The 13,635-nt window shown below is 44.3% G+C and overlaps 1 protein-coding gene across 3 annotated transcripts in view; it reads right to left on the bottom strand.

Annotated features, from left to right (window-relative positions):
- The window catches only part of ptprq (protein tyrosine phosphatase receptor type Q), a 44,112-nt gene that overhangs the window by 21,449 nt on the left and 9,028 nt on the right, over positions 1–13,635 (bottom strand). For all 3 annotated transcript variants that reach the window (XM_090207887.1, XM_090207882.1, XM_090207884.1), the window contains exons 14-23: positions 13,479–13,579; positions 7,716–7,881; positions 7,268–7,528; positions 6,924–7,084; positions 5,787–5,898; positions 5,123–5,231; positions 4,718–4,832; positions 1,124–1,193; positions 844–1,043; positions 236–473 (exon numbers count right to left, since the gene is read on the bottom strand). In XM_090207887.1, the coding sequence (XP_090064013.1) occupies positions 236–473; positions 844–1,043; positions 1,124–1,193; positions 4,718–4,832; positions 5,123–5,231; positions 5,787–5,898; positions 6,924–7,084; positions 7,268–7,528; positions 7,716–7,881; positions 13,479–13,579 (1,533 nt within the window). The remainder of the gene's footprint in view (positions 1–235; positions 474–843; positions 1,044–1,123; positions 1,194–4,717; positions 4,833–5,122; positions 5,232–5,786; positions 5,899–6,923; positions 7,085–7,267; positions 7,529–7,715; positions 7,882–13,478; positions 13,580–13,635) is intronic.

Genomic DNA, 13,635 nt, shown 5'->3' with positions numbered 1-13,635 from the left:
AAATGGTTTGAATCAATGTTGTTTCCACATCATTTTAACCCCCAAAATCTGTGCGAAGACATTGAATCAAACTCATTGGATTTGCAAAAAGTCAACAACATAAGGGCATTTTTCACCTAACTTTTAACCTAAATCCACTGACATTGAATTCACAATGGCTGACAACACAACCAAATTAGATGTTGAACTGACGTCTGTGCCCAGTGGCATGTAGATGGAGTGTGTGGGTGTGTACCTGACTCAGGCATGCGGACCATGGTGGAGGCTACCTGTCCCTCTCCGTCTGAGGTGAAAGCAGACACTTCGAAGACGTATGCTGTGTAAGGTCGCAGCTGGTCCACCCCTACGGATATTGGTACGGCCCAGGTGGCGGCGGGTGGGACGGCTGACAGGGTGACGGGAGGAGAGGACGCTGTCAGAGCTGTCACCTCTGACGGACTGGGGGTCCCACGAGACAGAATTTCTGCTGCATCCTACACACACACACACACATACACAAACACACATTTAAGTACACGAAAGACAGAGAGAGAGAGAGAGAGAGAGAGAGAGAGAGAGAGTGTGAGTGAGTGAGTGAGTGAGTGAGTGAATGAATGAATGAATGAATGAGTGAGTGAGTGAGTGAGTGAGAGAAAGAAAGAGGCAGAAAGAGAGAGAGAAAAACTGGGGGCCTGCAGCACTGTTCTGGTTGTACAACAATATATTTTCTGAACGTTTTAAAACCAGTTGAAAAATCTCATCTCATCTAGATAGTCTTCTGTTAACGATGTGGTCAGAGTATCTGTGTAGAGAGAGAGAAAGAAGCAGACAAACAGAGAGAGAGAACGAAAGAGAAAGACATACGTTGCAGTGTGGTAGCGCTCCGGTCATGATGTTCTCAGCATCCAGCTCCAGTATGCGGACGGTCTGACCAGTACGAGCGTGTTTGGCTTTGACCGCAAACTTGGTGATCAGACCGTTGATGCGGAGTGGCAGGAGCCAAGTGACCACTACAAACGTGTGGTTCTCAGCAAACGCTGTCAGGTTAGTCACCAGGCCTGGGGCTGACAAAGGGTTACAGTTGTCTGTTTGTGTAAGTGTGTGTGTGTGTGTGTGTGTTTGTATGTTATTTGTGGATACCTACGAGCCTCAGCAGTTTTGATGTACAGAGACTTGCTATAGGGTCCAATACCAGCAGAGTTTTCTGCTGCAACCTGGACAGAGAGAGAGGAGAGAGAGAGAGAGCGAGAGAGAGAGAGAGAGAGAGAGAGTATTAATCAGCATTACTAATTCAGGGTTAAGTCGTCAGATCTTCACCATGTTAATCTCTACCAGTGGTCAGGGACGTTTATTGATGCAACAGTCACATAACACCAGGCAGGCAGATATACACACTGACTACAGGGACATCCATAGCACCCTGTAGCCTACTGCTAGCTTGTCTTTGAAGCTAAGCAAGGTTGGGCCTCTCTGGATTGGAGGTCAGATGATGCTGGTTGATGATGATGATGCAAGATGGGGTCAAAGGGTTAAAGGGAAGTTAAAGGGAAGTTCTATTAAGTGAAGTTCTATTCAAGTGAAAACTATTAACCATAATCACACACAGCGTATTGGCAGAATAGTCTGTGGGAAAAAAACAGCATGGCTGATCCATAGATATTTTTACGTTATAAATCATTTAATCACAATTAATTATTTAACCAGATCAAGAGAATAGTTTCCCCTCCGGAGGCATCTGCCCCCCCCCCCCCCCCCCCCCCCCCCCCACACACACAAAGAAAAGACAGATATGGTTAAAACACACATTCTACCATATGCTTACGTTACATTTATATTGAATGATGTAAGTGTATTTGATGGGAGAGGCTATATGGACACGCCTGGTGCCCAAATTGATGACGTGAAGGACGAATTGGGAAAAGTGGAATCGGTCAGAACGACCAGGAGCTATGTTGAAAAAAAAGTGCAAAAGGAGAAAGCTCTGTGGCTCTACAAGATATCCACATATGTGGAAAGCTATGATTTTCAGAGTAGGGCACCGGTTAAAGCTGTCATCGCTGGTGTCTCGTTGGATATAAAGGCTGTGTGGTTTATGGATAACATGCCAGGAGTGGTAGACGTATGTAGCTTGACTTGAATGATAGGAGCAAAGTCTATCAGTTTTACTTTCGTTTGATGAAGTGATTCTCCCGACTTATGTAAAACTTGGGTATTTGAGATATGCGGTGAGACTGTATGTACAGAAGCCGCTGCAGTGTTACAGCTTGTTTCTGTAATTGTGATGGGAATCACGTTCCAGTTCCCAGAGTGCCCTGTAAAAACGAAGGAGGTCGCAGTAGCTAGGATCAGGGCTATCCAGCAGGACTCCTATGTGGAGGCAGTGAAAATAGCTGAAGGAGTGAGTAGTAGAGAGGAGATGGTAGGTGATGCTCCACAGTCTGCAGTGAATGCCATGCAGGAGAAGGATCCCGACACACAAACAGTGAAGAAGGTGGACTTTGTTGCGTTTATAGCACAAGTGATGAATTGCACTAGTCAAATGAATAAAACAATCTAAGAAGCTAGATATCATTGTGAAGGCGGCAAATAGATTTCTGGATATTCAGGACTTGACAGCCAAAATGTTACGGGGAGTACTGAATGGCCGAGGTTCCCCCTTCCCAAGTTCCTGAATCTGTGTAGGGATCTGAAAATACATTCAAATCTGACTGAAGGAGTAAACATTTTTTTAAATGATATATTATTTTTTAAATTCAGGGTAGTAGAGTGAATTTTGGTTAGTGTTTTTGGTAATTAGTATGTATTTGTTCATCCAAAACAGCTTTGTTTTTTGGGATATATTTTTTTTACTACCTCGTACAGCAGGTGGCAGCAATACACCTTATGAGAGTAGTCAGCTAATAAACCTTGAAGAAGAAATTGATGACTTATGTCGCACAGATGAGCATTGATTGGAACACATCCTACAAAAAAGGTACTCTGAGTGCTGGGAACATGAACAAAATCTGAATACAAGCTTTGGGTGGATAGGCAATGGCATGGCGAGAGAGATGGGGTTGTTTGGGAGGGAGTTTAGCCCCTCTGTGGTTCGTCCTCCATTTCCCACCTTGGTTGCTCCCTCTGACAGTGATAGATCTAGGGTTGCTTGAGAGGGTAAGATATGTTGAGGAAGGAATAGATTCAGTTGTAAGTGAACACTTAAGAACGCAATACTATGCTTTCTTGAATATATTCACACATGGGTCTAAGGACCTAAAACAGGGAGGACAGGTGCAGCTTTTAGTGTTCCTGAGTTTGAGGTTACAGTGGGAAACAGATCATTTATCTGTTTACACAACAAAGTTGCTGGACATACTCTTGGCTGCAGAGTGGGTGGAGGAGGTGAGGCCAGACGGTAGTCATCTGCTCTCACTGCTGTACAGCACTGAAAAGATTCAATTAATCTGTGTCTCGGCGCATACAGGATTGTATGAGGGTTTGCAGAGCTTGTATAGGGTGAGACAGATGGGGGTATTTGTGATGATCCTCGGTACCAGCTCATGTGGGAGAAGAGGGGAATGAGGAGGTGGATGTTATCGCCAAGCAGGCTCTTATACATCCTAACGTTGAGATGAAATTAAAATCAGTAAAGCAGAAGCCAAGGGGTTGATAAAAACAGTGGTTAAAAACAAATGGCAAGAGTTGTGGAAAAGGGAGGGAAAGGGATGACAGCTGTATAAGATCCAGGAAAAGGTGGGGGCATGGAGGTTCTCAGGCAGAGAGAGATGGGAGGAAAGTGTAGTCACAAGGCTGAGACTGGGACACACAAGGCTCAATAGTACATTGAAATTGGTGGGGAACCATCCGACTGGGAGGAGTGATCAGGGCCGGTCCTTGCCATTCTGTTGCCCTTGGCGAGACCAAAAATTGCTGGCTATGATTGGTTCAGATTTTGTCCGGACCGGACTAAAAACCAATGTCCGTGGATGTGGAAATCAAGGCCGGTCCGGACTGCACCAAAAATTATGTCCAAAAGGCACCGGCGTCAGGTCCATGCTTATTGAGGAGTAGCCTACAGTGTTGCCTGAAATTGAATTTTATGAATGAATGCCATGATCACGACAATGGGGTGAAACACCTGGACAGTTGTGATGGTACATTCCATATTTTCCATTTTACTTTGACCTGTCTTGTTTTTAGAATATGTTGTTTGTTAACATGAAAGCACATTTTTGAATTGATTGGGAGCCATTTAGGTTAGGCTATTTGTTCGGAGAAACCTGCACGATGTACAAAGTGTCCATCTCATTACAGTTTGTTTTCCCTATCACGTATGAATTGTCTTTTTACCTTGTTTTTTCAACCAGTCCAGTTGGAGGCGGCAATACACCTTTTGGGGTTATAGTCAGCCATAACATCCACAGAAGAAGAAGAAGGAGAGTGGAGAGGAATGGATTCGGTTCAGTCAGCTGTCCTGAGCCTTTCCCAGCTAGCTAGTTTATGCTGGCTAGAAGGATGGCGCTAGTTAAAACGTGTAGTATTGGTCACCATCTGGAACGACAAGCCGGTGTGAATGACCAGTGCACTTGCTTAACCGGGCAGCTAACGTGGCCAATTTGTTCCATCCCACTTAATAATATTTTGAGTAGGAAAGCAGCCTAGACGTGAAATAACTTGTAATATTGGTATATATCTGGATGTCCCCGTAATACAGTATACTGCTCAATTTGGGAGAGTATGTTTACTGTATGAGTGTTACCTTGATGTTATAGGTAGACCCTGGTAAGAAGAGATTGAGAAGGGTCTCAGGGATGTCCAGGTGTTTGGTCACCTCTTTGAAGGTGGGGTCTGGATATGGACACACCTCTTTGTACCTATTAAATTAAATAGAAACAACTTTATTTAAAACACCAGATGATATACAAACAACTTTATTTAGAAGTAAATAGTGGTGGAATATCAACACCCTATTCCCCCCCTTATAGTGTTATTCCCCTAATAGTGTTCCAGGAGAAGGCTTAATCTGGGTCTACATCATATGGCTCCTTACCTGATGACATAACCGTCGACAAGGCTTAATCTGGGTCTACATCATATGGCTCCTTACCTGATGACATAACCGTCGACAAGGCTTAATCTGGGTCTACATCATATGGCTCCTTACCTGATGACATAACCGTCGACGCGGGAGTCAGAGGGCATGGTCCAAGACAGAAGGATCCCATTGGAGCCCACCCTCTCCCCCTCAAGATTGGTGGGAGGGGATGTTGGGGCTGGGAGAAAAGGAGGAAGAGGAAATGAGAAGAGACGAGACGAGAACTGTTAAGGCCATATTCCCCAAAATCTCCTAAAAATCTGATATATGTGACATCAGAAAGAATCCAATCCATACTTATACTGCCAAAACTAGGAAGTCCTGTCAACACATTGGGAGGATGGTGAGAGACATTGTGAAAGATACTGTTGTTGTTTGCTATTGGTACAACCAGCTGGGTGTTTGTGTGTGTGTGTGTGTGTGTGTGTGTGTGTGTGTGTGGGGGGGGGGGGCTATGGCATTTCACTGACATTCACTACAGCATCATTCATTCTACTTAGCAAGGCTAGTGTTACCACACACACACACACACAAACGTGCACACACCTACCTACAAACACACATACACCTACACACCGCACGCACATAAACCTACACACACCTACAAACGCACACACACACAGGGTGGGAGATAATAAACATTAGCAGCCATTATCAGCAGAGGGCAGCAGCAGAACAGACCCAATGATTCCTCAGAGCAGACCACTATCATTTCAGCTGTAACACATCTCACCAGTCTTGTTGGTGTTGATTATACGGCTGACCGGTGGGCTGAGGTTGGAGGAGGAGGCGGCGGTCACCATGACCGTAAAGACTGTTTGAGGACTCAGACTGGATACGTCAGCCTGAGGAGAGACTACATGATCAGAACATGACCACAACCACAACACAACTACAGTATGTGGTTGTAGATGTGTGTGTGTGTGTGGAGCAGTCTAACCTGTGAGTGTGTGTATCCCAGGTAGAAGGTGATGATCAGGAGAAGAGTGATGGCCATGCTGAAGCTAGCCCAGTTATCCCAGTTAGCTGTTAGCCCAGTTACCAGTTAGCCTAGTTACCAGTTAGCTGTTAGCCCAGTAAGCCCAATTAGCTGTTAGCCCAGTTAGCTGTTTGCTGGTCAGAGGCAGCAGGTTAGAGAGAAAGAGGCAATGTCAGCTCAATGTTAGAGGGCTTAGCACCATTGTTCAATCCAATGTTGCAATTTAGCTACAGCAGGTCACAGTGTTACAGCAGTTTAGATCTTAGAGCCGTTGTCCAGGCCTAACGTAGTAACCCAGTCCACAGTTAGCGACAGTTAGCCACGGTTAGCAGGTTAGATTCAACGATATTCAGGGCAGTACATGCCACCATAATGTAGAAACAATTAGAGCAGGAAAGTTACAATAGTAGTAGTCCAGTCTTATGATAGCAACAGGTTAGCTACAGCAGTAGTAGTTGTAGTCCAGGTCTGGTAGTAACCCAGTCCACCGTTAGCAGTCATTCAGTGGTCAGCAGTTAGCCGGTTAGGTCAGAGAGAGGCAGGGCAGTGTGTACACCATAACTCCATGCAGGAGAGCAGCTTCACCAAATGAATGATTCAGGGTTGAGCTCAGGAGGTCTACCTAATAAATAATGAGCTCTATTACTCAACCTGTGTGTGTATGTGTATGCGTTTGTGTTAGGTTACGCTGGGGGTATCTGACACCTGGCTGCTGAGCAAGGTCGGGAAGGGGTGGGATCTGGGTGAGGGAGAGGTATGTGTTAGTATACGTGTGTGTGTGTGTGTCTCCATAACTCACTTGTGTTGATGTTTACAGAAGCAGATTAACTCCTGTCTCCACTTCTACTGATAACATCTACTGTGTAATAGCTTCTGTGTGTGTGTGTTTACCTGTATGAGTCTGTCGACTGTGCGGTAGACAGAGACAGCTCCTTGGTTGGGCAGCAGGCTGACGAGGTACTGGTCCACACACCCCTCTGACTGCTCCCAACGCAGAGAGAAGTTCTGAGCAGACACACTAACCACATTTACACCACGCACACGGCCCGGCACTAAGGGATACAGAGAGAGAGAAAGATAAAAAGAGAGGGGGGGATAGATGGAGGGACACAGAGAGAGAGAGAGAAATATTTTATGCACGTGTATAACTTATTGAGAGACCCCTGCTTAAACCCATGCTTAAAATCAGGGAAGTTGTGGTCAGAGTAATGTAGTTTTGTGTTACAGTCAGGTACCTGTGGTAACAGTCAGGGAGGCAGCTGTCCCTGCCTCTCCTCGTCTAATGCGCTCCACGCTCATGTTGTACATACAGCCATCCCTCAACCCAGTTACTGTAGCAACCTGCCTCTCCTTGGAGACCTCTATCGTATGTGCTTGCGAGCCATTTCCAACAGTTACCCTGTGGAAGTCAAACTGGCCAATGGCAGCGTCCCACCTCACCACGGCACAGGAAGAGTTAACATAGAGCAGAGAGAGGGAACACACACCGGCCGGACCTGCATCAGACAAACACACACGTTAATATAACATCTGAATATGAGATTAGATGAGCTCTGTCTCAGTCTCTGACTCTCCACAGCTGAGGGTCAAAGGTTACTACTAGGAGCTCTGATATGGCCCTGATATGGCTAGCCACATTAAGTGTTGCCACAAGAGGTTGATTTGTGTGTGTATGTGTCTTACGTGTGGAGAACTGTGTAGTGACAGGCTGGCTGAAGTCTGATACCAGCAGGCTCAGGACGGTGATGTCATAATCTGATCCTGGGGTCAAACCTCCTACCTGGAGACTGTTGCTATGAACCCCCATCTCACGACATGATGACTTGTCCCCAGACAGACACAACAGCAGCTAAGGAGAACACACAGACACAAACACATGTACACACACAATCGGACAAAACATTTGGTGACAAAATCAAATGTTGGTGTTTGTTGGAAAGTTGTGTTTGGGCAGTGATAAACCACAAATCAACGACACAGAGCGAACAGCGTGTCTGTTTTATTTGGACGGAATTTATTCTCAATAGTATACAGTAAGTCAAGGGTTCTCAAAGTGAGGTATGCGGGGGTTTGCGACCAGAAAAAAAAAATATATATACAGTCAAAAGTTTGGACACACTTACTCATTCAAAGGTTTTTCTTTATTTTTACTATTGTTTACATTGTTGAATAATGGTGAAGACATAAAAACTATGAATTAACACATATTGAATCATGAAGTAACCAAAAAAGTGTTAAAAAATCTAAATAGATATATATTTGAGATTCTTCAAAGTAGCCACCCTTTGCTAAGATGACAGCTTGGCACACTCTTGGCATTCTCTAAACCAGCTTCACCTGGAATGCTTTTCCAGCAGTCTTGAAGGAGTTCCCACAAATGCTGAGCACTTGTTGACTGCTTTTCCTTCACTCTGCAGTCAACTCATCCCAAACCATCTCAATTGGGTTGAGGTCGGGTGAATGTGGAGGCCAGGTCATCTGATGCAGCACTCCATCACTCTCCTTCTTGGTCAGATAGCCTTTACACAGCCTGGAGGTGTGTTGGATCATTGTCCTGTTGAAAAACAAATGATAGTCACACTAAGTGCAAACGAGATGGAATTGCGTATCGCTGCAGAATGCTGTGGTAGCCATGCTGGTTAAGTGTGCCAGCAAAGCACCCCAACACCATCACACCTCCTCCATGCTTAACGGCGCCACACATGCAGAGATCATCCGTTCACCTACTCTGCATCTCACAAAGACACGGTGGTTGGAATCAAAAATCTCAAATTTGGACTCATCAGCCCAAAGGACAGATTTCCACCGTTCTAACGTCCTAGTGGTTAGAGCGTTCGGCCAGTAACTAGAAGGTTGTTGGATCGAATCCCCGCGCTGACAAGGTAAAAATCTGTAGTTCTGCCCCTGAGCAAGGCACTTAATCCACTGTTCCCTGGCGCCAAAGACGTGGATGTCAATTTAAGCAGCCCCCCCCCCACACCTCTCTGATTCAGAGGGGTTGGGTTAAATGCGGAAGACACATTTCAGTTGAATGGATTCAGTTGTACAACTGAGTAGGTATCCCCCTTTCCCATTGCTCGTGTTTCTTGGCCAAAGTAAGTCTCTTCTTACTATTGGAAGGCCTGATTCACGCATTCTCTTCTGAACAGTTGATGTTGAGATGTGTCTGTTACTTGAACTCCGTGAAGCATTTATTTGGGTTGCAATTTCTGAGGTGCAGTTAACTCTAATGAACTTATCTTCTGCAGCAGAGGTCTTCTTGTCTATGTCTTCTTTCCATGTGGCAGTACTCATGTGAGCCAGTTTCATCATAGCACTTGAAGAAACTTTGAAAGTTCATGACATTTTCCAGATTGACTGACCTTCATGTCTTAAAGTGATGGTGGCCTGTCGTTTCTCTTTGCTTATTTGAGCTGTTCGTGCCATAATATGGACTTGGTCTTTTACCAAATAGGGCTATCTTCTGTATACCAACCCTACCTTGTCACAACACAACTGATTGTCTCAAACGCATTAAGATGGAAAGAAATTCCACAAATTAACTTTTAACAAGGCTCACCTGTTAACTGAAATGCATTCCATGTGACTACCTCATGAAGCTGGTTGAGAGAATGCCAAGAGTGTGCAAAGCTGTCATCAAGGCAAAGGGACGCTACTTTGAAGAATCTCAAATATTTTTAAACACTTTTTTTGGTTACTACATGATTCCATGTGTTATTTCATAGTTTTGATGTCTTCACTATTATTCTACAATGTAGAAAGTAGTAAAAATACAGAAAAACCCTGGAATGAGTAGGTGTGTCCAAACTTTGGACAGGTGCTGTATATATTTGTAAACTGGGTGGTTCACCAATCACCTGAATGCTGATTGGCTGACAGCCGTGGTATATCAGACCGTATACCATGCGAATGACAAAATATTTATTTTTACTGCTCTAATTACATTGGTAACCAGTTTATGGTAACCAGCAAGAACCACCCTTAGCCATGGTACAGTATAAATACAAAAAGGTGTATCTTAACGCTACAGCATACCAAATTTGTGGCAACAGTTTGCGGCCCTTTCCTGTTTCAGCATAACAATGCCCCCATGCACAAAATGAGGTCCATACAGAAATGGTTTGTTGAGATCGGTGTGGAAAAACTTGACTGGCCTGCACAACCCCATCGAACACCTTTGGGATGAAGGACTTTTAGTCATGTAGTGTATATTAGCCATATACCACACCTCCTCGAGCCTTATTGCTTAAATATGTAAATTATGTAAAAATATATATACACTACATGGCCAAAAGTATATGGACAGCTGCTCGTCGAACTACTCATTCCAAAATCATGGGCAGTAATATGGAGTTGGTCCCCCATGTGCTGCTTGAACAGCCTTCACTCTTCTGGGAAGGATTTTCACTAGATGTGGGAACATAGCTGTGGGGATTTGCTTTCATTCAGCCACAAGAGCATTGGTGAGGTCGGGCACTGATGTTGGGCGATTAGGACTGGCTGATGTTGGAACAGCTCTTGCTGAGCCACTCAAGGACATTCAGAGACTTGTCCCGAAGCCACTCCTGCGTTGTCTTGGCTGTGTACTTAGGGTCATTGTCCTGTTGGAAGGTGAACCTTCACCCCAGCCTAAGGTCATGGAGCAGGTTTCATTAAGGATCTCTCTGTACTTTGCTCCATTCATCTTTCCCTCGATCCTAACTAGTCTCCCCACAGCATGATGCTGCCACCACCATGCTTCACCGTAGGGATTGTGCCAGGTTTCCTCCAGACGGGACACTTCAGGCCAAAGAGCCTAACCCTAACCCTAACCCTAACCTTGGTTTCGTCAGACTACAGAATCTTGTTTCTCATGGTCTGAGAGTCCTTTTTAGGTGCCCTTTGGCAAATTCCAAGCAGGCTTTCATGTGCCTTTTACTGAGGAGTGGCTTCCGTCTCAGCTATCTGGCAACCATAAAGGCCTGATTGGTGGAGTGCTGCAGAGATGCTTGTCCTTCTGGAAGGTTCTCCCATCTCCACAGAGGAACTCTGGAGCTCTGTCAGAGTGACCATCTGTACTTGGTCACCTCCCTGACCAAGGCCCTTCTCAGTTTGGCCGAGTCTTGGTGGTTCCAAACTTCTTCCATTTAAGATTGACTGAGGCCACTGTGTTCTTGGACCTTCAATGCTGCAATACTTTTTTGTTACTCATCCCCAAATGTGTGCCTTGACACAATCCTGTCTCGGAGCTCTACAGACAATTCCTTCGACCACATGGCTTAGTTTTTGCTCTGACATGCACTGTCAACTGTGGGATCTTATATAGACAGGTGTATGCCTTTCCAAATCATGTCTAATCAATTGACTTTACCACAGGTGGACTCCAAGTTGTAGAAAAATCTCAAGGAGGATCACTGGATACCCAATTGTCATACTTGAGTAAAAGTATAGATACCTTAATAGAAAGTTACTCAAGTAAAAGTAAAAGTCACCCAGTAAAATACTACTTGAATAAAAGTCTAAAAGTATTTGGTTCTAAATATAAAGTAAAAGTATAACTCATTTAAAATTCCTTCTATTAAGCAAAGCAGCAGCACCATTTTCTTGTTTAATGGATAGCCAGAGGCACACTCCAACTCACACATAATTTACAAAAGACGCATTTGTGCGATGAGACAAGGATATCCCTGCCGGCCAAACCCTCCCTAACCCGGACGACGCTGGGCCAATTGTGCGCCGCCCCATTGGCCTCCTGGTCACGGCCGGCTGCGACAGAGCCTGGACTCAAACCCAGAATCTCTAGTGGCACAGCTAGCACTGCGATGCAGTGCCTTAGACCACTGCGCCACTCGGGAGGCTCAACTTATTTTTTAATACATAAATGCACTGTAATTTAAGCTTTAACCCTCCTATTATGTTGCGGGTCAATTTGACCCATTCCCACTTTGAGTTGTCTAAAATACTAGTTAAACTCTCCATGAAATTAAAGGACTTTTCCAAATTTAGGGTCAGGAACCTAACTTCAAAATGTGGACACGCTGATGTGTTGTGGAATCTCTGTGTAGATTTTGTATACAAACATGATGTTGTGGGTCATTTTGACCCGGAGATATTTCCACAGGTCCAAAATAAACAAGTGTTTTTGATGTGTTTTGTTTTGACTGGTTCTGGTTGCATTTTTATAATTATGTTTGGGTGTAAACGACTTTCCCAAACTTCTCCTTCTCAGTGTGAGAGCAGCAGATCTCTGACACAGACTCAAAAATGAGCTCCAAACAGAAAGTGCCTGTTTTTGAGAAAGGAAATACGTTTAACAAAGAATTCTTAAATATAGAGTTTTTGAAATCAAATGTTCTTGTATTTCTTCTTTCTGAATGGTCTGACAAAACAAAATAACGTTTTGGCAGTTTTTTCTTAATTCTTAACAACTGTCTTGAGTGTGTTTAAACTGTAAGGGGTCAATCTGAACCATACCACTATTAACGTAAATATTTTTCAGCAAAGCACAAGGGTTGAATGGCAAATCAGCAGTTGAAACAATAACAAAGCAATTTACCCACTACTGTTTCTTTAAAAAGCTGAGGGATGGGGCTGGAGAAATGTAATCACTCTCAAATTCATAGACAGAGATATGGACGTAAGACTGACCATCCTTGATATCAAAATTATAGTTTTAACCAAGTTTTGAGGCTATACAGTGTTTGTTTATATGTGCTTTGTTTACAAAGCTTATTTTTGGGCACAATTCATGAGTCATTTATAAATTGTATTCTTCAAGAATCAATGGCTACATATCATAAAATTATAAGTACAAAAATGTATGTAGAAACTGCTGATTGCCCCTTTAAAACTGCAAACTTTTCTTTCTGCCTCATGGAAACATTTGTGTAATGCAGATTATTAGCTTTAAAGCTGCACCAACAAAAAAAATCTCTCTGTCCTATGACAAAATGAGGGGGTCCCTGATGAATTTGCTTTCGCACTAAGTCACAAACTTCCAGCAGTAAGTATGTGCGTGAGTGTGTGTGTTTGTGTGTGTGCGTGCATGCGTGCGTGCATGCGTGCCTGTATAGTGCTTGGTCATTCTCCCTGGCGTTGGCTCTGGGGGGGGTCATACATCTTTAAAGTGCAGGTAACCAGAGCTGCTCTGTGCTGACGACAGTCGCTAGGCAACCAGAGTGTGTTCTCTGAAAGTCTGCAGGTGAGTTTTACTTGACCCCCCCGTCCTGCTTCCTCTTATAAAGAACTAATTCTGTATGTGTGTGTGTGTGCGTGCGTGCGTGCGTGTGTGGGTGTGCACGCATATGTGTGTGTAACTGTGCGCAAAGGGATTAATATTTATGGGTAAACTGAGACAGCTGTTGCTAATAACAAATCATAGAGAAAAGAGGAGAAGAAAAGAAAAGGAGGAGCAGAGTAGATAGGAGAAGGAGAGAGGTTAAGGAAGAGGATAGGATGGTGTCCTACCTTGTACCCCTCCACGCCCCCTGCTGGGGCTCCCCAGCTCACAAACACTGATGAGGTCACATCCTCTTCGACCAGCAGCACTTCCCGTGGGGCTCCTGGGACTAGAGGGAAACACCAGTCAGGACATCTGTTGTCATATCATTCATTCAACATTCAC

This window comes from Oncorhynchus mykiss, chromosome 2 (assembly GCF_057628025.1).
Source record: "Oncorhynchus mykiss isolate SJ-2025 chromosome 2, ASM5762802v1, whole genome shotgun sequence".
NCBI classification, from domain to species: domain Eukaryota; kingdom Metazoa; phylum Chordata; class Actinopteri; order Salmoniformes; family Salmonidae; genus Oncorhynchus; species Oncorhynchus mykiss.
Note: the sequence above shows the minus strand (reverse complement) of the source record. Positions and strands in the feature narration are given on the sequence as shown.